This window comes from Myotis yumanensis, unplaced genomic scaffold, assembly GCF_028538775.1.
Source record: "Myotis yumanensis isolate MYYU_CA2020_CCGP unplaced genomic scaffold, mMyoYum1.0.hap1 SCAF_10, whole genome shotgun sequence".
Taxonomy (NCBI): domain Eukaryota; kingdom Metazoa; phylum Chordata; class Mammalia; order Chiroptera; family Vespertilionidae; genus Myotis; species Myotis yumanensis.
Window position 1 is genome coordinate 32,832,102 of NW_027223761.1, and position 16,259 is coordinate 32,848,360.

The following is a 16,259-nucleotide window of genomic DNA, read 5'->3' on the forward strand; positions in this document are numbered from 1 at the left end:
CAAGGTACATGCTCTTGACCGGAATCGAACCTGGGACCTTTCAGTCCGCAGGCCGACGCTCTATCCACTGAGCCAAACCAGTTAGGGTAAGATTTTTTTTTTAATACTGATAGAGCAATTCTCTAATGGAGATTTTGAAGATGTTCGATTCAGTGTTATGATAAGCTCTCCAGTTTTCCTAGTTTGAAATGCACCAACCGGGCTCCTAAAAAGGCCCTCGGGGCTGGCCGCAAGGTGCCTAGCTCAGCGAGGGGGATGTCAACCCCGGGAAAGGCCTCCAGGCTCAGTGCCCCGCCGGCGGGTGCCCGCCCAGGGCCGCAGGGGCGCACCCGCCTCCGCGCAGCCAGCTGCGAGCCTGCAGCGCAGGGGTCACTGACCCCGGGCCCAGGGCCTGCACTCGGCCAGCCATTGGCCCTGAACCCGGGGCGGGGCCTCGGAGTGTCGGGCCAATGGGGGGCGGCGCAGCAGGGGCGAGCCCGTCCCAGGACGGGAGCTCGCCGACCCCACGTCCGGGCCATGTGGGGGCCCCGCGGAGCAGAGGCGTGCGCGGGGGCGCTGGGCTTCGCGCTCTTCCTGCTGCTCTTCGCCCTGGGGGTCCGCCAGCTGCTGAAGCAGAGGCGGCCGGCGGGCTTTCCCCCGGGCCCGTCGGGGCTGCCCTTTATCGGCAACATCTACTCGCTGGCCGCCTCCGCCGAGCTCCCCCACGTCTACATGAGGAAGCAGAGCCAGGTGTACGGCGAGGTACCGGCCGTCGGGCCGCGGGCAGGGAGGGCCCCGGCCTTCCTCCCGGGTGGGCTGAAGGCCGCGCCGGGCCCGGACCCGCCGAGACCCCTGGCCGTGCGTTTCCGGCGTGGTGGGAAACCTACTTCCTGGGTCGGGAAAGCCCTCGCAGCCGCGCCCCCGCCTGGGGCGCTCCGCCGGGGCCTGACCCCGACCAGTCCCACGCCCCGCGTGCCCTTCGCGTCCCCTTAAGCCGCCAGGTTGGGCTCCCGCGCCTGCGCAGCGGGCCTACGGGCTCCGTCCTCCTGAGAATAGGTTCGGTTCCAGGTTCCAACCCACGCTTCCCGGGAAAGTGGGCGTGTGAATTCTGGGACCGAGTTCATAGGTAACAGGTTCTTGGGTGTTTGCCTTTAAGGAAGGCTGTTGTGGCGTTTGCTGTGAGGATTAGCAAGTATTGGGGAAGGCCCTGGCTGAGAGGTGGCTCTGGTGAATGACTGTGAGTGATTGAATGAATGAATGAATGAATGAAAATCCGTGCGGAGCTGTACAGCGCAGGGCGATCATTGGGCCGACAGGCCAGGAGCATCCATCCTCCCAGCAAACCCGACTGTGCCTGCTGTGGGCCGGCCTCCTCCCACTGTGGATCCTTTAAACTCACAAGGGCCCGCGGGGAGCCCACTGCGCCTCCCTTTTGCGGAGGAGGAAACTGCCCCCAGAAATGCCCCGTGGCTGGCAGACAGCCGCCCGCTGCTCACCCTCAGGGGAAAGGGCCAGCACACCAGCCTGTGTCAGGAAGTGTCCCCGCCTGACCCGGAGGGAGGCAGAGGTTTCAGAGCACTGGCACTGAGCCAGCTCACCTGTTCTGTTTGGAGTCCATTCATTTATGGGCAACAACAAACCAGACTCTGGCCGGGTGCGAGGGGTGAAAGGAGAGGGAGGCAAACACAGCCCCACTCAGGGAGTTCCATTCCAGTAAGAGGGGGGAAATCAGTCTAATTGTGGCGAGGGCTTTGGGGGAACAGCACAGCAGGGCTGTTTGGCATCTGTGTTTCACCTAGGCCTAGGGGCTTCAATCCTTATTTGAACCAGGTTTTACAAGAATTATTCTAGGTTTCTGCAGCTCACTAATGGTTTATATTGCTAACGGGAAGCTGGCCTGAGGAAAAGCAAACATACAATTCTTAGATTTTATTGTATACCCTCCAGTTCTCCAAGAATTGAGTGTATTTCCATTAATATATTTGATCTCTGTGTTAGTAGAGAACATCATAATATTCTAGAGAAATCATTAGATATGAGAGCATGAGACCAGATAAAATTTTACCTTCTTTGAATCTTAATTTTTCCTCATGTGTGCAATGAGAAAAATAATAGCTGAGAGCAGTTAAGTGCTACTCAAATGTTCTTGGTTATTAATTGCAGAACAATTTATTAGGCCTACAAATTCGAACACATTTTATTTTATTTTTTAAAGATTTTTAAATTTGTTTTTTAGAGAGGAAGGAAGAGGGAGAGAAAGAGAAACATCAATCTGAGAGCAAAACATCCATTGGCTGCCTCATGGGGATCAAACTCTCAACCCAGGCATGTGAACCCAGGAATTGAACCCACAACCTTTTGGTGCACAGGATGACTCCCAACTAAGCCACACCAGCCAGGACTCAAACGTATTTTAAAACCAATTTTTTGGCCGAAACCGGTTTGGCTCAGTGGATAGAGCGTCGGCCTGCGGACTGAAGGGTCCCGGGTTCGATTCCGGTCAAGGGCATGTACCTTGGTTGCGGGCACATCCCCAGTGGGGAGTGTGCAGGAGGCGGCTGATCGATGTTTCTCTCTCATCGATGTTTCTAACTCTCTATCTATCTCCCTTCCTCTCTGTAAAAAATTAATAAAATATATTAAAAAAATAGCATTCACTCTTTATCATCATTAAAAAAACAACAACCAATTTTTTGAAATGGTGTCTTTCAGAATAGGAATGTTTTTTATATATAAAGATTTGAACTGAAAGGAATGCTATATTTATACTGAACATACTTTTCTGGAAGGGAGTCATCTAAGTCTCATAATAAATTACAAGTTAAATTAGAAACATGCCGGAAAACTTAATCTTGGGATGGATAGATTTGGTTCAATGGATTTAAAATTTGGCATGAGTAGACGGTTTTATTGCTGGTACAGCTATGGTTCTTTACAAAGAGGGCTTTTTACTGGAGGTGGTAAAATCAGGCTCTTTTAATATGCAAGAGAAATAGAGGAAAAAGAGAACGGAACAAAAATGAAAAAGATGTGTGCATTGAAGAGTAGACACTGTTTGCCTGACTCTGCCTTAGACTTAAGTTAAATGCTACCTAACATTAACTTTTAACTACAGCAGCACTTGATCTTTATCTTAGTGGTGAAATACCCCTAGAGATCTCCCATTATCTTAGAGGTGTTTCCCAATTCTGACAATGTCTCAAAGTTACTGTAAGTTGTTAATACACGATACAGTTATACACTGTACAAAAATTTTTGGAAGTGGAAGGAGACTTATCTCCTAGACCAGTGATGGCGAACCTTTTGAGCTCGGCGTGTCAGCATTTTGAAAAACCCTAACTTAACTCTGGTGTCGTGTCACATATAGAAATTTTTTTGATATTTGCAACCATAGTAAAACAAAGACTTATATTTTTTATATTTATTTTATATATTTAAATGCCATTTAACAAAGAAAAATCAACCCAAAAAATGAGTTCGCGTGTCACCGCTGACACGCATGTCATAGGTTTGCCATCACTCTCCTATACTTTTGGGAGATTGTAGACAGTTGTTTATAGGACTTATTTGTAAATGGAATCTTCTTTTTTGCACTATCTTTATAATTTGGAGATGTGTGCCAGCAGGAAAAAAAATGGACTTGGAAATTGCTTATGAGAACTGACAATCACTTCAGGTGACGTCTACTTTTATGAAGTCTGTGAGTTCAGTTCTCCTTTATAGTTTTTGAAAGGAAAACAACCAGTCCTAAGGTTTTATACATTTATTTTAAAGGCAATCTTAAATAGAAATGTACTACATCAAGAATTGCCAGTTCCTTGGAGATTCACTCTTAATATATAAGTTTCTGCAGTTACTTTAATCTTATTTCAATTTTGAAAAGGATTCCCTGGCCAGTAAAGTGGTAAACAAGTGGTTTTTACAGATTATTTTCAGGTAATACACATGGGACATTAAAGGAATTACTTTAAGGCAAGCGGAATTGACAACTTATTAATTTATTTATATAGTAACTGAAAGGTGAACATGGTAGGTTAGCATGGTGGTGCACACAGGCAGGTTAAATAGCCATCTCAGACGGGATAAAGAAATACTGAATTTATTGAAGGATGGGGGATGGGATAGCCAAAGGGAAGGGCTGCACAGCACTGAGCCAACGGGACATTGGGGTGATGATGGCAGCACCCAGGAGCTGAAGTTTCATCCTTATATGCAGTCAGAAGTGTAGTAGAGTATTGAGAGTAGAAGAGACACACAGGAAGAGGAGTTTCTCCTTTATATCTGTGAAAATTACCCTCTGGGTAAGTCCTTCCTTTTCATGACTGCTTCGGGAACTGGAGAAGTCCCACCTTTGCTCAGCTGAAACCCTTACGCTGCCACTTTTGACTAATACCACTGCTTGTGGCAGGCAGCCCATGTTCCTTCCCCAGGTTCCAGATGTACCTACTGCTCAGCTGGCAGGGCCTATTCTTGTGCCAAAGACGCCATTGTTCATCTGGTTGATTCTTGTGCCCAAAACTCCATTGCTCAGCTGGGCCTATTCTTGAGCCAAAGACGCCATTGCTCAGCTGGTTGATTCTGTTACTATTTGGAGGTTTCCATCAATATTGCTGCTGTAACTACTTCTGCTGAATTTTATTCTTTGCTAAGACTCTTGGTCTTTTTGTTATTTTTTCCAAAGTAGTGTGAACCATGGCTAACTCAGCTCTGCCTGTTTAACTCAATTTTTTTAAAAATATATATATATTTTATTGATATTTTACAGAGAGGAAGGGAGAGGGATAGAGAGTTAGAAACACTGATGAGAGAGAAACATCGATCAGCTGCCTCTTGTACACCTCCTACTGGGGATGTGCCCGCAACCAAGGTACATGCCCTTGACCAGAATCAAACACTGAGCCAAACCGGTTAGGGCAGGGGTGGGCAAACTTTTTGACTGGAAGGCCACAATGGGTTCTTAAACTGGACCGGAGGGCCGGAACAAAAGCATGGATGGAGTGTTTGTGTGAACTAATATAAATTCAAAGTAAACATCATTACATAAAAGGGTACGGTCTTTTTTTTTTTTTAGTTTTATTCATTTCAAATGGGCCGGATCCGGCCCGCGAGCTGTAGTTTGCCCACGGCTGGGTTAGGGCATTGACTCAATATTTTGATGGTAAAGAGCTCTCAGCCAACTCCTGAGAGCATGGGGATAAGCATTCTTTACATCCCACTGATAAGGTAGCACTGTTCTCTCACTGGACTAGTCCTTTATGGGCCTGGGTATAAGAGGTGTGACATTGTAAGTGAACCTGAGATGAAGCAGAAGAGAAGCTCCAGCAAGGCATAGCATGGATATTCTGTCTTGCCTTCCCCTTAGCTGAGGGATGGTCACCTGTGCCTATGTGGTGAATGCTGTTGAAAAGAGACAGCATGGAGTTACTTATGCTAAACCTCATGTCAGCAAACCAGGACTTAAGTTAACTGCAGTTTCAACCTCCCCAGGAATGTAACCTCTGACCAGTCAACCTGAAATTACCTGGTCAGCACTAGTCAGGGAATGTGCTGGACAGACGTCTTTGTTTCCCCTAGGAGAGTGACCTTGCCTGAAACAGTGCATTCTTTGCTAATAATTTCCTTTTCACACTGTCTTTAAAATTTTTCCTTTTCTATAGCTCTTAGGAGCTCCTTTCTCCTTATTAGATGAGATACTGTCCAATCATGAATCATTCAAAAAGCCAATTAGATCTTCAAATTTACTCCTTTGAATTTTATACTTCAAAGTTGTCTGTTATGCCTTTGACAGTCCCTTTTCCTACCTAAGTCTGGAGTAACAAATGATATGTAGATGGTATGCTTCTCCATAAATCTTAGAAGTAAAAGGAAATTCCTAGATATCATTGAATGTTTTGAGTTGGAATGAATCTTAAAAGAGCATCTGAATCAAGTACCGTAGTTTCAATGGCAACTCTGATGCCCCAGAAGGTTAAGGGTTCTGCACATGGTCCTATGTGGCAAAGCTTAAGCTAGAACCCAGGCCTTCTGAGTCTGGTACTCTTTCCATTTGAAAAATTATGTCTTCAGGCATCGAATGCATAATTAGATCATAGTGTGCGTGACATGCCTTGTAGAGAGAAGGCACTCTACCCATTACAGTTGAGTAGTAAATAAGTGCCTGTATTTTCAGGGAAGTGACAAATCTGGAAGAGCTGCTGAGTACATGTAAGTTTCCATGGTTATCTTTCTCCAAACATTTTCCCATTTAATTGTTTTTCTTTTCTTCCTCAAAGATCTTCAGTTTAGATCTTGGAGGTATATCCACTGTGGTTCTAAATGGCTATGATGTAGTAAAGGAATGCCTTGTTCATCAAAGCGAAATTTTTGCAGACAGACCATGCCTTCCATTATTCAAGAAGATGACAAAAATGGGAGGTATGTTTATTTTTATCTATTTAGTGATTTACTAAACTATTTTAAATCATATTTATTATTTTATGTAAATTTAGCACGTAGAGTTTGAATTCTATTGTACTGATTAATAGGAGGTATTAATTCATCAATTTAGTATACAAACCAAGTATTTGAGGCCTTTCAGGCTCCATTTCAATCATACAGGGGTGTGCAGAACTTGTTTTACATTTGTGAGTATGTGAACCACAGTTTATCCTCTTATGATTATTTATTATTGTATTATTTTCCATAGGAACAACTGTAAGCCTACTTTTGCCCACCCCTGTATTTTAGACCAGTACATGCTAATTCTACTGTTGTAATCCAGTTCTAGTAAATATTGTACATAATGTTTTAAAGAATTAGCACTTAATCTATGCAAATTTTGTGAAACAAATTAGGAATACACATACGTGCATGTATACTGGAATTAAAAGTGCCTTTTGAAGCCAGTCTTGGGTACTTGGGAACTTATAATTTTTACTATAATTTTGCTTATAAGATTATAGAACCTGAAGCAGCCTTTCTTAGCCACTAATCAGTATGCTATGTAAAGGAAGAATTGCAGTATTTGTGTAAAGGACTAGGATTTTATATGGTTTAGTGTTGATCAGTGTTGGATGAGTCCATATTCATCAGAAAAAGGCTAAATGCTAACAGAACTGTTGAGAAGAAAGCAGCAACAAAAAGTCTAAAATAGAATGCTGAAGTCAGATGCAATGGTTTTGATACATAATAGTGTAAGAGTTTTAATAGTAATGTGTCCAAAATTCTCCAATTCAATGAGACCTTCACATTTAATTTTAAAGTAAATTGTATAGTAACTTGCTTAGATAGATTAAAAAGACATTGATTAAAAAGAAAAATTAACCACCTATTATATCACAAGGCAAATCAACTAATGCAAAGAAAACACTAGTTTTTTAAAGGCCAAATTCTTAGGCCAGAGCAGTGGTCAGCAAACTCATTAGTCAACAGAGCCAAATATCAACAGTACAACGATTGAAATTTCTTTTGAGAGCCAAATATTTTAAACTTAAACTATGTAGGTAGGTACATTGTTATTAACTTAATTGGGGTACTCCTAAACTGGCCTTTGCTAAAAACGTCCTCAATCTGAGGGGTTGACCTCAGCAAATGTACCCCCACTTCTTCTAACGCCACTTCTTCAAAATAGACTCACCCAGGTCAAAAACCGACTTCTGTGCATGGGCCACGAAGTTTCAATTGCACTGTACGTGCACGCCTGCACATGGTATTTTGTGGAAGAGCCACACTCAAGGGGTTAAAGAGCCCCATGTGGCTTGCGAGCTGCGGTTTACCAACCACTGGACCAGAGTATAATGATACTTAAAAGGAATCTAATAATATGGTAATATGCAAATTGGTCAGGACGCCATCACAGTAACGACAGATCAGCAGGCTATGTGCGAAACAGGCGCGGGTGGGCAGGGACTTGCAACGTTGGGGACGTGATGGCGGCTGCTGCTTGCCCAGGGCTGGCCCCTGGCTCAGGCAAGCCGCCGATGGCCGCTGCCGCTGCAAGGGCCCAAGGTTCAGGCAATGAGGTTTGGGCGAGGTTCAGGCAAGCTGCAGTGGCTGTGAAGGCCAAGGCTCAGGCAGCCTCACAGCTGGCAGTGGCAGCAGCAGAGGCGTGATGGGGGTGTCGCCTTCCCCTGATTGCCGGGTCACCTCCTATAGAGGGAGGCCAGAGGCAGCAGTAGCGAGGGCGGGTTGGGGGTGGTGCCTTCCCCTGATTAGCCAGTCGCCTCTGGCAGAGGGAGGCCAGACCATGGGGAGCAGGCCTAAGCCGTCAGTAGGACATTCCCTGAGGACTCCTGGACTGTGAGAAGGGGCAGGCCGGGCTGAGGAGTCTGCCCTCCCCCCCCAGTGCGCAAATTTTGTGCAGTAGTAATATAAATAAAAATCAAATTTCCAGCCTCTGCAATGATTGTCTAAATAATAAATTAGGCAGGTAGCTCAGTTGGTTAGATAGCATTGTCCTGATAAGCAAAGATTCAATCCCTAGTAAGGGCACATACAAGAAGCAACTAATGAGTGCATAAATAAATGGAACAACAAATCAATGTTTCCCATTCTCATTCTCTCTCTCTCTCTCTCTCTCTCTCTCTCTCTTTTTCGTTTTCTCTCTCTCCCTTCCTCCCCTCCTTCCTCTCTCCCTTTCTCCTTCCCTGCTCTGTCTCTGAAATCAATCAATCAATAAAAAAAAATAATTAGGTGAAAGAAGAAATTATACCACAATTATAATAGAAGATCTTTAAAGAAACAATGAAAATGAAAGATGGTGTGAACAGAATAATATTTGGGGTAAAAATATTTTTTTCAAAGCTATACATTTATAGTTTGTGCTATTTTTATTATAAAGAAAGCAATAATAATAAGCATTTAAGGTTTTCAGAAAACAGTAAAAGGAAAATAAGTAGAAAACTAAGTTATTTTAAGATACATATGCATGGAACTTGAAACAGACATCAGAGCCACCATTAGCCCCCTGTTGGGGAACACGTTGCCCAAGCATACAGGTTGCCAGTGTAGGATTATAACAAGGCTCCTCTGTGCCTTCTTCAACATGTATCCCATATGTATACCTTTACCCACGGTTTGCTCTCATCCCAGTGCCTTTCATTCGATCAGCTGTCCCCTCTGCCAGCGGTGATCTCTCCCCAGATATCTGCTTGACTTACTGTGTCATCTCCATGTCTTTACTTGTGTCACCTTCCCAGTGGGGCTTTCCCTGGCCACACTGCCTGCTTCCTTGCTATATACTTTACTTGTTCATTTGCCTCTCCTCACGAGTATGTAAGGTCTGCGAGAGTAGGGATCTGTTGCCCCTTTTGTTCACTGATATATCTGTGACATTTAGAACACTGCCTGGAGCATAGCAAGTGCTTCATGAATACATGTTGAATGAGTATTTGTTGAATGAATAGTCATCTGGGAGTACGGAAAGAAAATGAAATGTAGAAATATAAGATCGTTACACAGCACTAAAGACCCCATTATGGGTGGCTAACTTTATCATAAGCTCCAAATTAAAAATTGTTGCACAAAAGTTAATGGAATGTAGATTACATAGGTACCTCATGTAGACAAGAGAACATGACATTTTTTATCATAGGTATACCGATGTACAAATTATGAATGAAATTTTGAGTTAAGTACATGCTACATAAATATATGTGCAAAAAAAGATGTTATTTTTTTTCTTTTCAAAAACATATTTTTATTGATTTTAGAGAGGAAGGGAGAGGGAGAGAGAGATAGAAGCATCAATGATGAGAATCATTGTTGGCTACCTCCTGCACACCCCCTATGGGGATCAAGCCCACAAACCCAAGCATGTGCCCTTGACCGGAATCGAACCCAGGACCCTTCAGTCTGTAGACTGATGCTCTATCCACAGAGCCAAACCAGCTATGGCATTGTTTTCTTCTTGATAGTTAAAGGGAAAATAGTCCATAGTACCCACATCAGAACAGCAGAGTATAATATGGAGACTCAGAAATTTTGAGGCAACAGATATCAACATTAAAAGTTTGAGTTTCATGTTTGCCCTCTGTCTTAGTTTGAGCTGCTATTACAAAAATATCATAGATCGAATGGCTTAACCAACATTTAGCCCTGGCAGGTGGCTCTGGTGGTGGACCATTGTCCATTATCAAAAAGTGGCAGGTTCAATTCCCAGTCAGGGCACATACCTAAGCTGCAGGTTCCATCCCTGATTGGGGTGCTTACAGGAGGCAACCGATTGATGTTGCTCTCTATCTCATCAATGTGTCTCTCTCTCTCTCTCTCTCCCTCTCCCTCCCTCTCCCCCCCCCCCTCCTCCCCCCCTTAAATCAGTAAAAACATATCCTTGGGTGAGGATTAAAATAACACAACATTTGGCCCTAGCTGGTTTGACTCAGTGGATAGAGCATAGGCCTGCAGATTGAAGGGTCCCAGGTTTGATTCCGGTCAAGGGCACATGCCTGGGTTGTGGACTCAATCCTCACTACGGGTAGTGCAAAAGGCAGCCAACCAAGGATTCTCTCTCATCATTGATGTTCCTCTCTCTCTCCCTCTCCATTCCTCTCTGAAATTAGTAAAAATATATGAGGAGGGAGGGAGGGAGGGAGGGAGGGAGGGAGGGAGGGAGGGAGGGAGGAAGGAAGGAAGGAAGGAAGGAAGGAAGGAAGGAAGGAAGGAAGGAAGGAAGGAAGGAAATCCTGAAACTTGCTTTAAAAAACAAAACAAAACACAACATTTATTCTCATAGAGCTGGAGGCAGGGAAGTCGAAATCAAGGTGCCAGCAGATTTCCTGGTGTCTGGAAAAGGCCTGCTTCCTGCCTGGTAGACAGCTGCCTTCTTTCTGTCTCTTCACATGGTCAAGAGTAGTCACCTTTTCCCATATCCCTTCTTATAAGGGCACCCATCCCATTCAGGAGGGTTCTACCCTCATGACCTAATTACCTCCCAAAGGCCCCACCTCCTAATATTGTTACATTGGGGGTTAGGCTTCAACATATGAATTTTGTGGGACACAAACATTCTGCCATGGTACTCTCTTTTTGGCTTGAGTTATTTTCACTACATGGACACCTCATTCAGGCTACCTTGCCTTTGCCAGAGTTACCTTAGGTAATATATACCTTTAACAGAAGTAAATGTATATTCTAAAATCTAGTCTTAATAAAGCAGAAAATTTCTAATTCTAGAAATAAGATTTCCAGATGTTTGTTTAGTCCAAAATAGAATTTTGCCTACAAAATGTACAGTCATTTGTCTTTTGTAAATTAGACTTATAGTAAAAGATGGGTAATAAAGCCACCTGGGCCTACTTCACACAGGTTGAATTACACAAGAATGTTCAGTTTCTTGTTATGGGAGAATTATAGGTCTTTTCTGCCTATCCCCAGATGGTAAGTAGACATGCTTTTTATGTTTATAATATTCTGTGGCTAATGAGTAGCAGGAAACAGCTCTTATCCACTGGGTCTAGTTTTAGTTTTATAGAAAGATAATTTGGAGAAGAATGACTAACAATCTTTTTTTTTTCTTTTTCTTTTCTCCATAGCCTTTTTAGCTGTTAGGGACAGGGATGTAGGAATGATAACATTTTTAACTTTTTTGTTTTGTTTCAGGTTTACTCAATTCCAAATATGGCCGAGGATGGGTTGATCACAGAAGGTTAGCTGTAAACAGCTTTCGCTATTTTGGATATGGCCAAAAGTCTTTTGAATCTAAGATTTTAGAGGAAACCAAATTTTTCATTGATGCTGTTGAAACATACAAAGGCAGACCTTTTGACTTCAAACAGTTAATAACAAATGCTGTTTCAAACATAACCAATCTGATTATTTTTGGAGAACGATTCACTTACGAAGACACTGATTTCCAACACATGATTGAGCTATTTAGTGAGAATGTGGAGCTAGCTGCCAGTGCCTCAGTCTTCCTGTATAATGCCTTCCCATGGATTGGCCTCTTACCTTTTGGAAAACATCAACAGCTGTTCAGAAATGCCGCTGTGGTCTATGATTTTCTCTCCACGCTTATCGAAAAAGCTTCTCTCAACAGAAAGCCTCAATTACCTCAGCATTTTGTTGATGCTTATTTAGATGAGATGGATCAGGGTAAAAATGACCCATCATCTACTTTCTCCAAAGAAAACCTAATTTTCTCTGTGGGTGAACTCATCATTGCTGGAACTGAAACTACAACCAATGTGCTACGATGGGCAATTCTTTTCATGGCACTTTATCCTAACATTCAAGGTGAGGACTCTCTCGATCTCAAGGTCTGAACTTACATTTAGGACTCACACATGTTTTAGAGCCTTTGGCCATGTTCAAAGCAGTTTATTTAGGAACTTCTGCAGTGTTAGCCAAGAAGAAAAATATTTAATACTTATAAAAAGTTTCCTTTTAAAAAAAATAGATTTTTATTGATTTCAGAAAAGAAGGGAGAAGGAGAAAGATAGAAACATCAATGATGAGAGAGAATCATTGATCCGCTGCCTCCTGCATGACCCCCACTTGGGATCAAACCCACAACCCAGGCATGTGCCCTGATGGGAATCGAACCGCAACCTGGTTCATAGGTACACAGTCAACCACTGAGTCACACCAGCCGGCAAAGTTTTCAAATCTTATCTCAATTCATGTGAACACCTTAGAGACAGGTTATATTTTGCCTATTTTATAAATGAGGGAGGCTGAGTGGCTGACGTGCCCAGCATCAATCACTGGAAGTGGCAGAACTAGGACCTGAACCCTGGTTGTTTTGATTCAAGTTTTATGCTTAATTATTTTCCTTGCTGAGACTGAGATGTTATTCCAATTCTAGGTTTGTTTGATTTTTATTACTTTTACTGTGTTATTCACAACAAAGTTACCCAGAGCATTGATTACTGGTAGTAGAAGATATATGGTATATATTTAAATAAACTCCCAGATCATGAAAAATCTGCATCTGGGTGGATGCATGCCCTACTTATTACTACAGGTTATCCCTTGTTTACCACAAAGGGAAATTACTTTAGATACACTTTTTCAGCACTGCATAATAACTCGAACACTTTCTTCTCTAACAGGACAAGTTCAGAAAGAGATTGATTTGATTATGGGACCCAATGGGAAGCCTTCTTGGGACCACAAATGCAAAATGCCTTACACTGAGGCAGTTTTGCATGAAGTTTTACGATTCTGTAATATAGTGCCATTAGGGATTTTCCATGCAACCTCTGAAGATGCAGTTGTACGTGGTTATTCTGTTCCTAAAGGCACAACAGTAATCACAAATCTTTATTCTGTACATTTTGATGAAAAGTACTGGAGAGACCCAGAAATATTCTATCCGGAGCGATTTCTGGACAGCAATGGATATTTTTCCAAGAAGGAAGCCTTGGTTCCGTTTTCCCTAGGTAAGTGAACTTTCACAGCGGCATAACTTCAGGACAAAGTATAATGGTGGTTCATTAGTATAACATTTTTGCTGTTGTTGCTAATCCTCGCCGGAGGGTATTTTTCCCTCCGTTGATTTTTTAGAGAGTGGAAGGGAGGGAGGGAGGGGAGAGAGAGACAGTGATATCGCTGTGAGAAAAACACATCAATTGGTTGCCTTCCACACGCCCTGACTGGGGCAGGGACGGAACCTGCAATCCAGATACACACAAATTTCGAACCTTGAACAGAAATCGAACCCATGACCCTTCAGTGTGAGGGTTGACATCCTAACCACTGAGCACCCAGCCATTGCATTAGTATAACATCTTAATCTGAAGCTCTCTGTTGTAGAATTACATATTTCAACTCTGAAAACATAGCATTGATTCTTACAGGAGAGAATAGTTTAATTAGAGGTCATTAACACCCATATCTACTCAAAAATAAACAAGCATTAATTGAGTATCTAGAGAGAAACTGGTGAGAGCTCTGGCTTCTGAAACATTTTTGTCTGTGGATTTTTGGCTTGTAATCAAAACTCCAAGAGCTAGAAGGTCAGTAACAAGTAGCTTGAGGAACAGATCCAGGGAGGGGAATGACTCATAATTTGAAGTGAAACAAGAATCGAGCTCTCTTGGCTCCTAGTTTATTATATCTCTTTTCTAAAAATACTGCTTCTGCAGTGAAAAGGTGCACAGATCACAAGACCCTTGGGAGATGGACTGGAAACTCTTTAATTGGGGAAGGGTACACGTTGAGTCATCTGAAATGAAATGACCTTCTCTTGAATCTATAGAACAAAATGTCACACTTCAAATTAGATCTTTCTCGGCATACCTCAGGCTCTGTTGCAACGTGCAAGGGATGTGGGGGAGGGACTAATAAGTTTACAAAGTCCAGGAAGGTAAAGAAATGGATTCTGGGAGATGAAAAGCCAACTTCTATTCTTTGGAGTTTAAGGAAATTCTTTAGTAAGAATAACCTTTTGTAACTTTTTTAAAATTCCAGATTTCCGGAATTTAGACATACATTTTGTAATGTATTAGATATACATTTTGGATTTTAAAAAGATGACAATGTCTGTTTTTTTTTTCTGTTTAGGACGAAGACACTGTCTTGGAGAACAGCTGGCTCGGATGGAAATGTTCCTGTTTTTTACAGCATTACTTCAGCGGTTTCACTTGCATTTTCCCCATGAACTGGTTCCAGATCTGAAGCCCAGGTTAGGCATGACCTTGCAGCCCCAGCCCTTCCTCATCTGTGTGGAAAGACGCTGAAAGGGCACGATGCCGTGTGGAATGAGGCTATATGGTCACCTGACCCCTGAACCTAGTTTAATCATTGTATGTGTTTGGACAAAAGCCACAGCATCAGAAAGTTAACACAAATGTGTCTTTATTTCATTTTATTTTTTTAAATGCAGATTATGAGGTTCTGCATTACTTTTTAAAAAAATGTTTTTATTGATTTCAGAGAAGAGGGGAGAGGGAGAGGGAGAGGGAGAGGAGAGAGAGAGAGAGAGAGAGAGAGAGAGAGAGAGAAACACCAATGATGAGAGAGAAACATCAATGGATGCCCTCTGCTGGAGATCAAGGCCACACCTTGGGCATGTGCCCTGATAGGGAATCGAACCATTACCTCCTGGTTCATAGGTCAGTGCTCACTCACTGAGCCACACTGGCCAGGCCACACAGATTTGATTTTTTTCAAGCTTTTATGACTTCTACGGTAGAATTATCTCTTGAGGAAAACAAAGGTGCAAATGCCAGGTGTTGCTTAAGATACTAAGATTTGCCATGGTCACCTTAAGCAGAGCTTGACTTTTCAGCCTCTTGTTGAGCACTAGGAACCCCTCCTTCCATCTTGCTCCTGTCCTGGGGGCTTTACTTCCAAATGCCAATGCCAGCTCCCTTCTGGTCAGGTATGTCATTAATAGTTTGTGCGGTACTAGTCCAGTTTAATAGAGAACTAAAGGAGAAATTAGAACTCAAATGAGTTTGGACTACAGAGACATTTTAGACATGGTGGCAGATGATAGAAGAAATATCTATGTATTTAATGTAGAACCTTCCAGTGCTCTCAAATCTTGCTCCCTGCTACGTCTTCATACTGAGTATCCATCCCCAAAGCAGCAGCTTACAATAATGTATTTAAAATATAAACAAAATGTAGCAATTAATTCTTGGTAGGCACAGACGATTTACATAGTACCACTTTTTTCCAAAACCAGTCAGAGGGCTTAAAGAATGAATTCTTTTGACTTTTATAGGTCTTTAAGCATTTCCACAATTACTGTTATATGAGGGACTTCCTATTGATAATTATGCCAGGAACACAAGTGTAAACTGTGACTGTCCTGATCAAACGGGTATGTGTATTCCAGTTATAGGTTTCTGTTTTAAAATCTTAATTCTTCTAAAGTTGTACATTAAGGGTTCATGCTCTCATAACTTGGCCCATGAATAGTTGCAGCCTCAGAGTAAGTGCACAGACAGTGACTTCCGTTAAAATATGTTCCCTTTTTGTATGACATGGGGAATAAGAATGTATGTGTGTATAAATATGCATTATGCACTTGTATTTGAATAAAAAGCACTGGCTAGATTAATGTGAACCTAATGAAACTGGTGATTTCTAAGAGACTGAGAGAAAAGGGTAGAAGTGACATCTTAGTGTGTTTGACTTCCATTAATTAAAATTTTGATTATATACTAGTAATTATATTCATTTATATGTAATATATAATAAAAATATGTATTAAATATCTACACTAATTAAAGAGAAACATTCAAATTGGTATCACTCCGCTACACCCACCAGCCAATCAGAGCGACTAGCAAATTAACCCAACAAAGATGGCGGTTAATTTGCATACACAGGCATGGAGCGAAGACTAAAGG

General features: G+C 42.4%; 1 protein-coding gene across 1 annotated transcript; it reads left to right on the forward strand.

The window, feature by feature from the left end:
• The first annotated feature begins 516 nt into the window (after positions 1 to 516).
• On the forward strand, positions 517 to 15,967 carry CYP2R1 (cytochrome P450 family 2 subfamily R member 1). The gene is made up of 5 exons (XM_070428267.1): positions 517 to 741; positions 6,252 to 6,393; positions 11,557 to 12,189; positions 13,008 to 13,337; positions 14,461 to 15,967. Exons 1-5 carry the CDS (start codon positions 517 to 519, stop codon positions 14,634 to 14,636), a joined length of 1,506 nt encoding a protein of 501 aa, XP_070284368.1. The 3' UTR covers positions 14,637 to 15,967.
• The last annotated feature ends 292 nt before the right edge of the window (positions 15,968 to 16,259 follow it).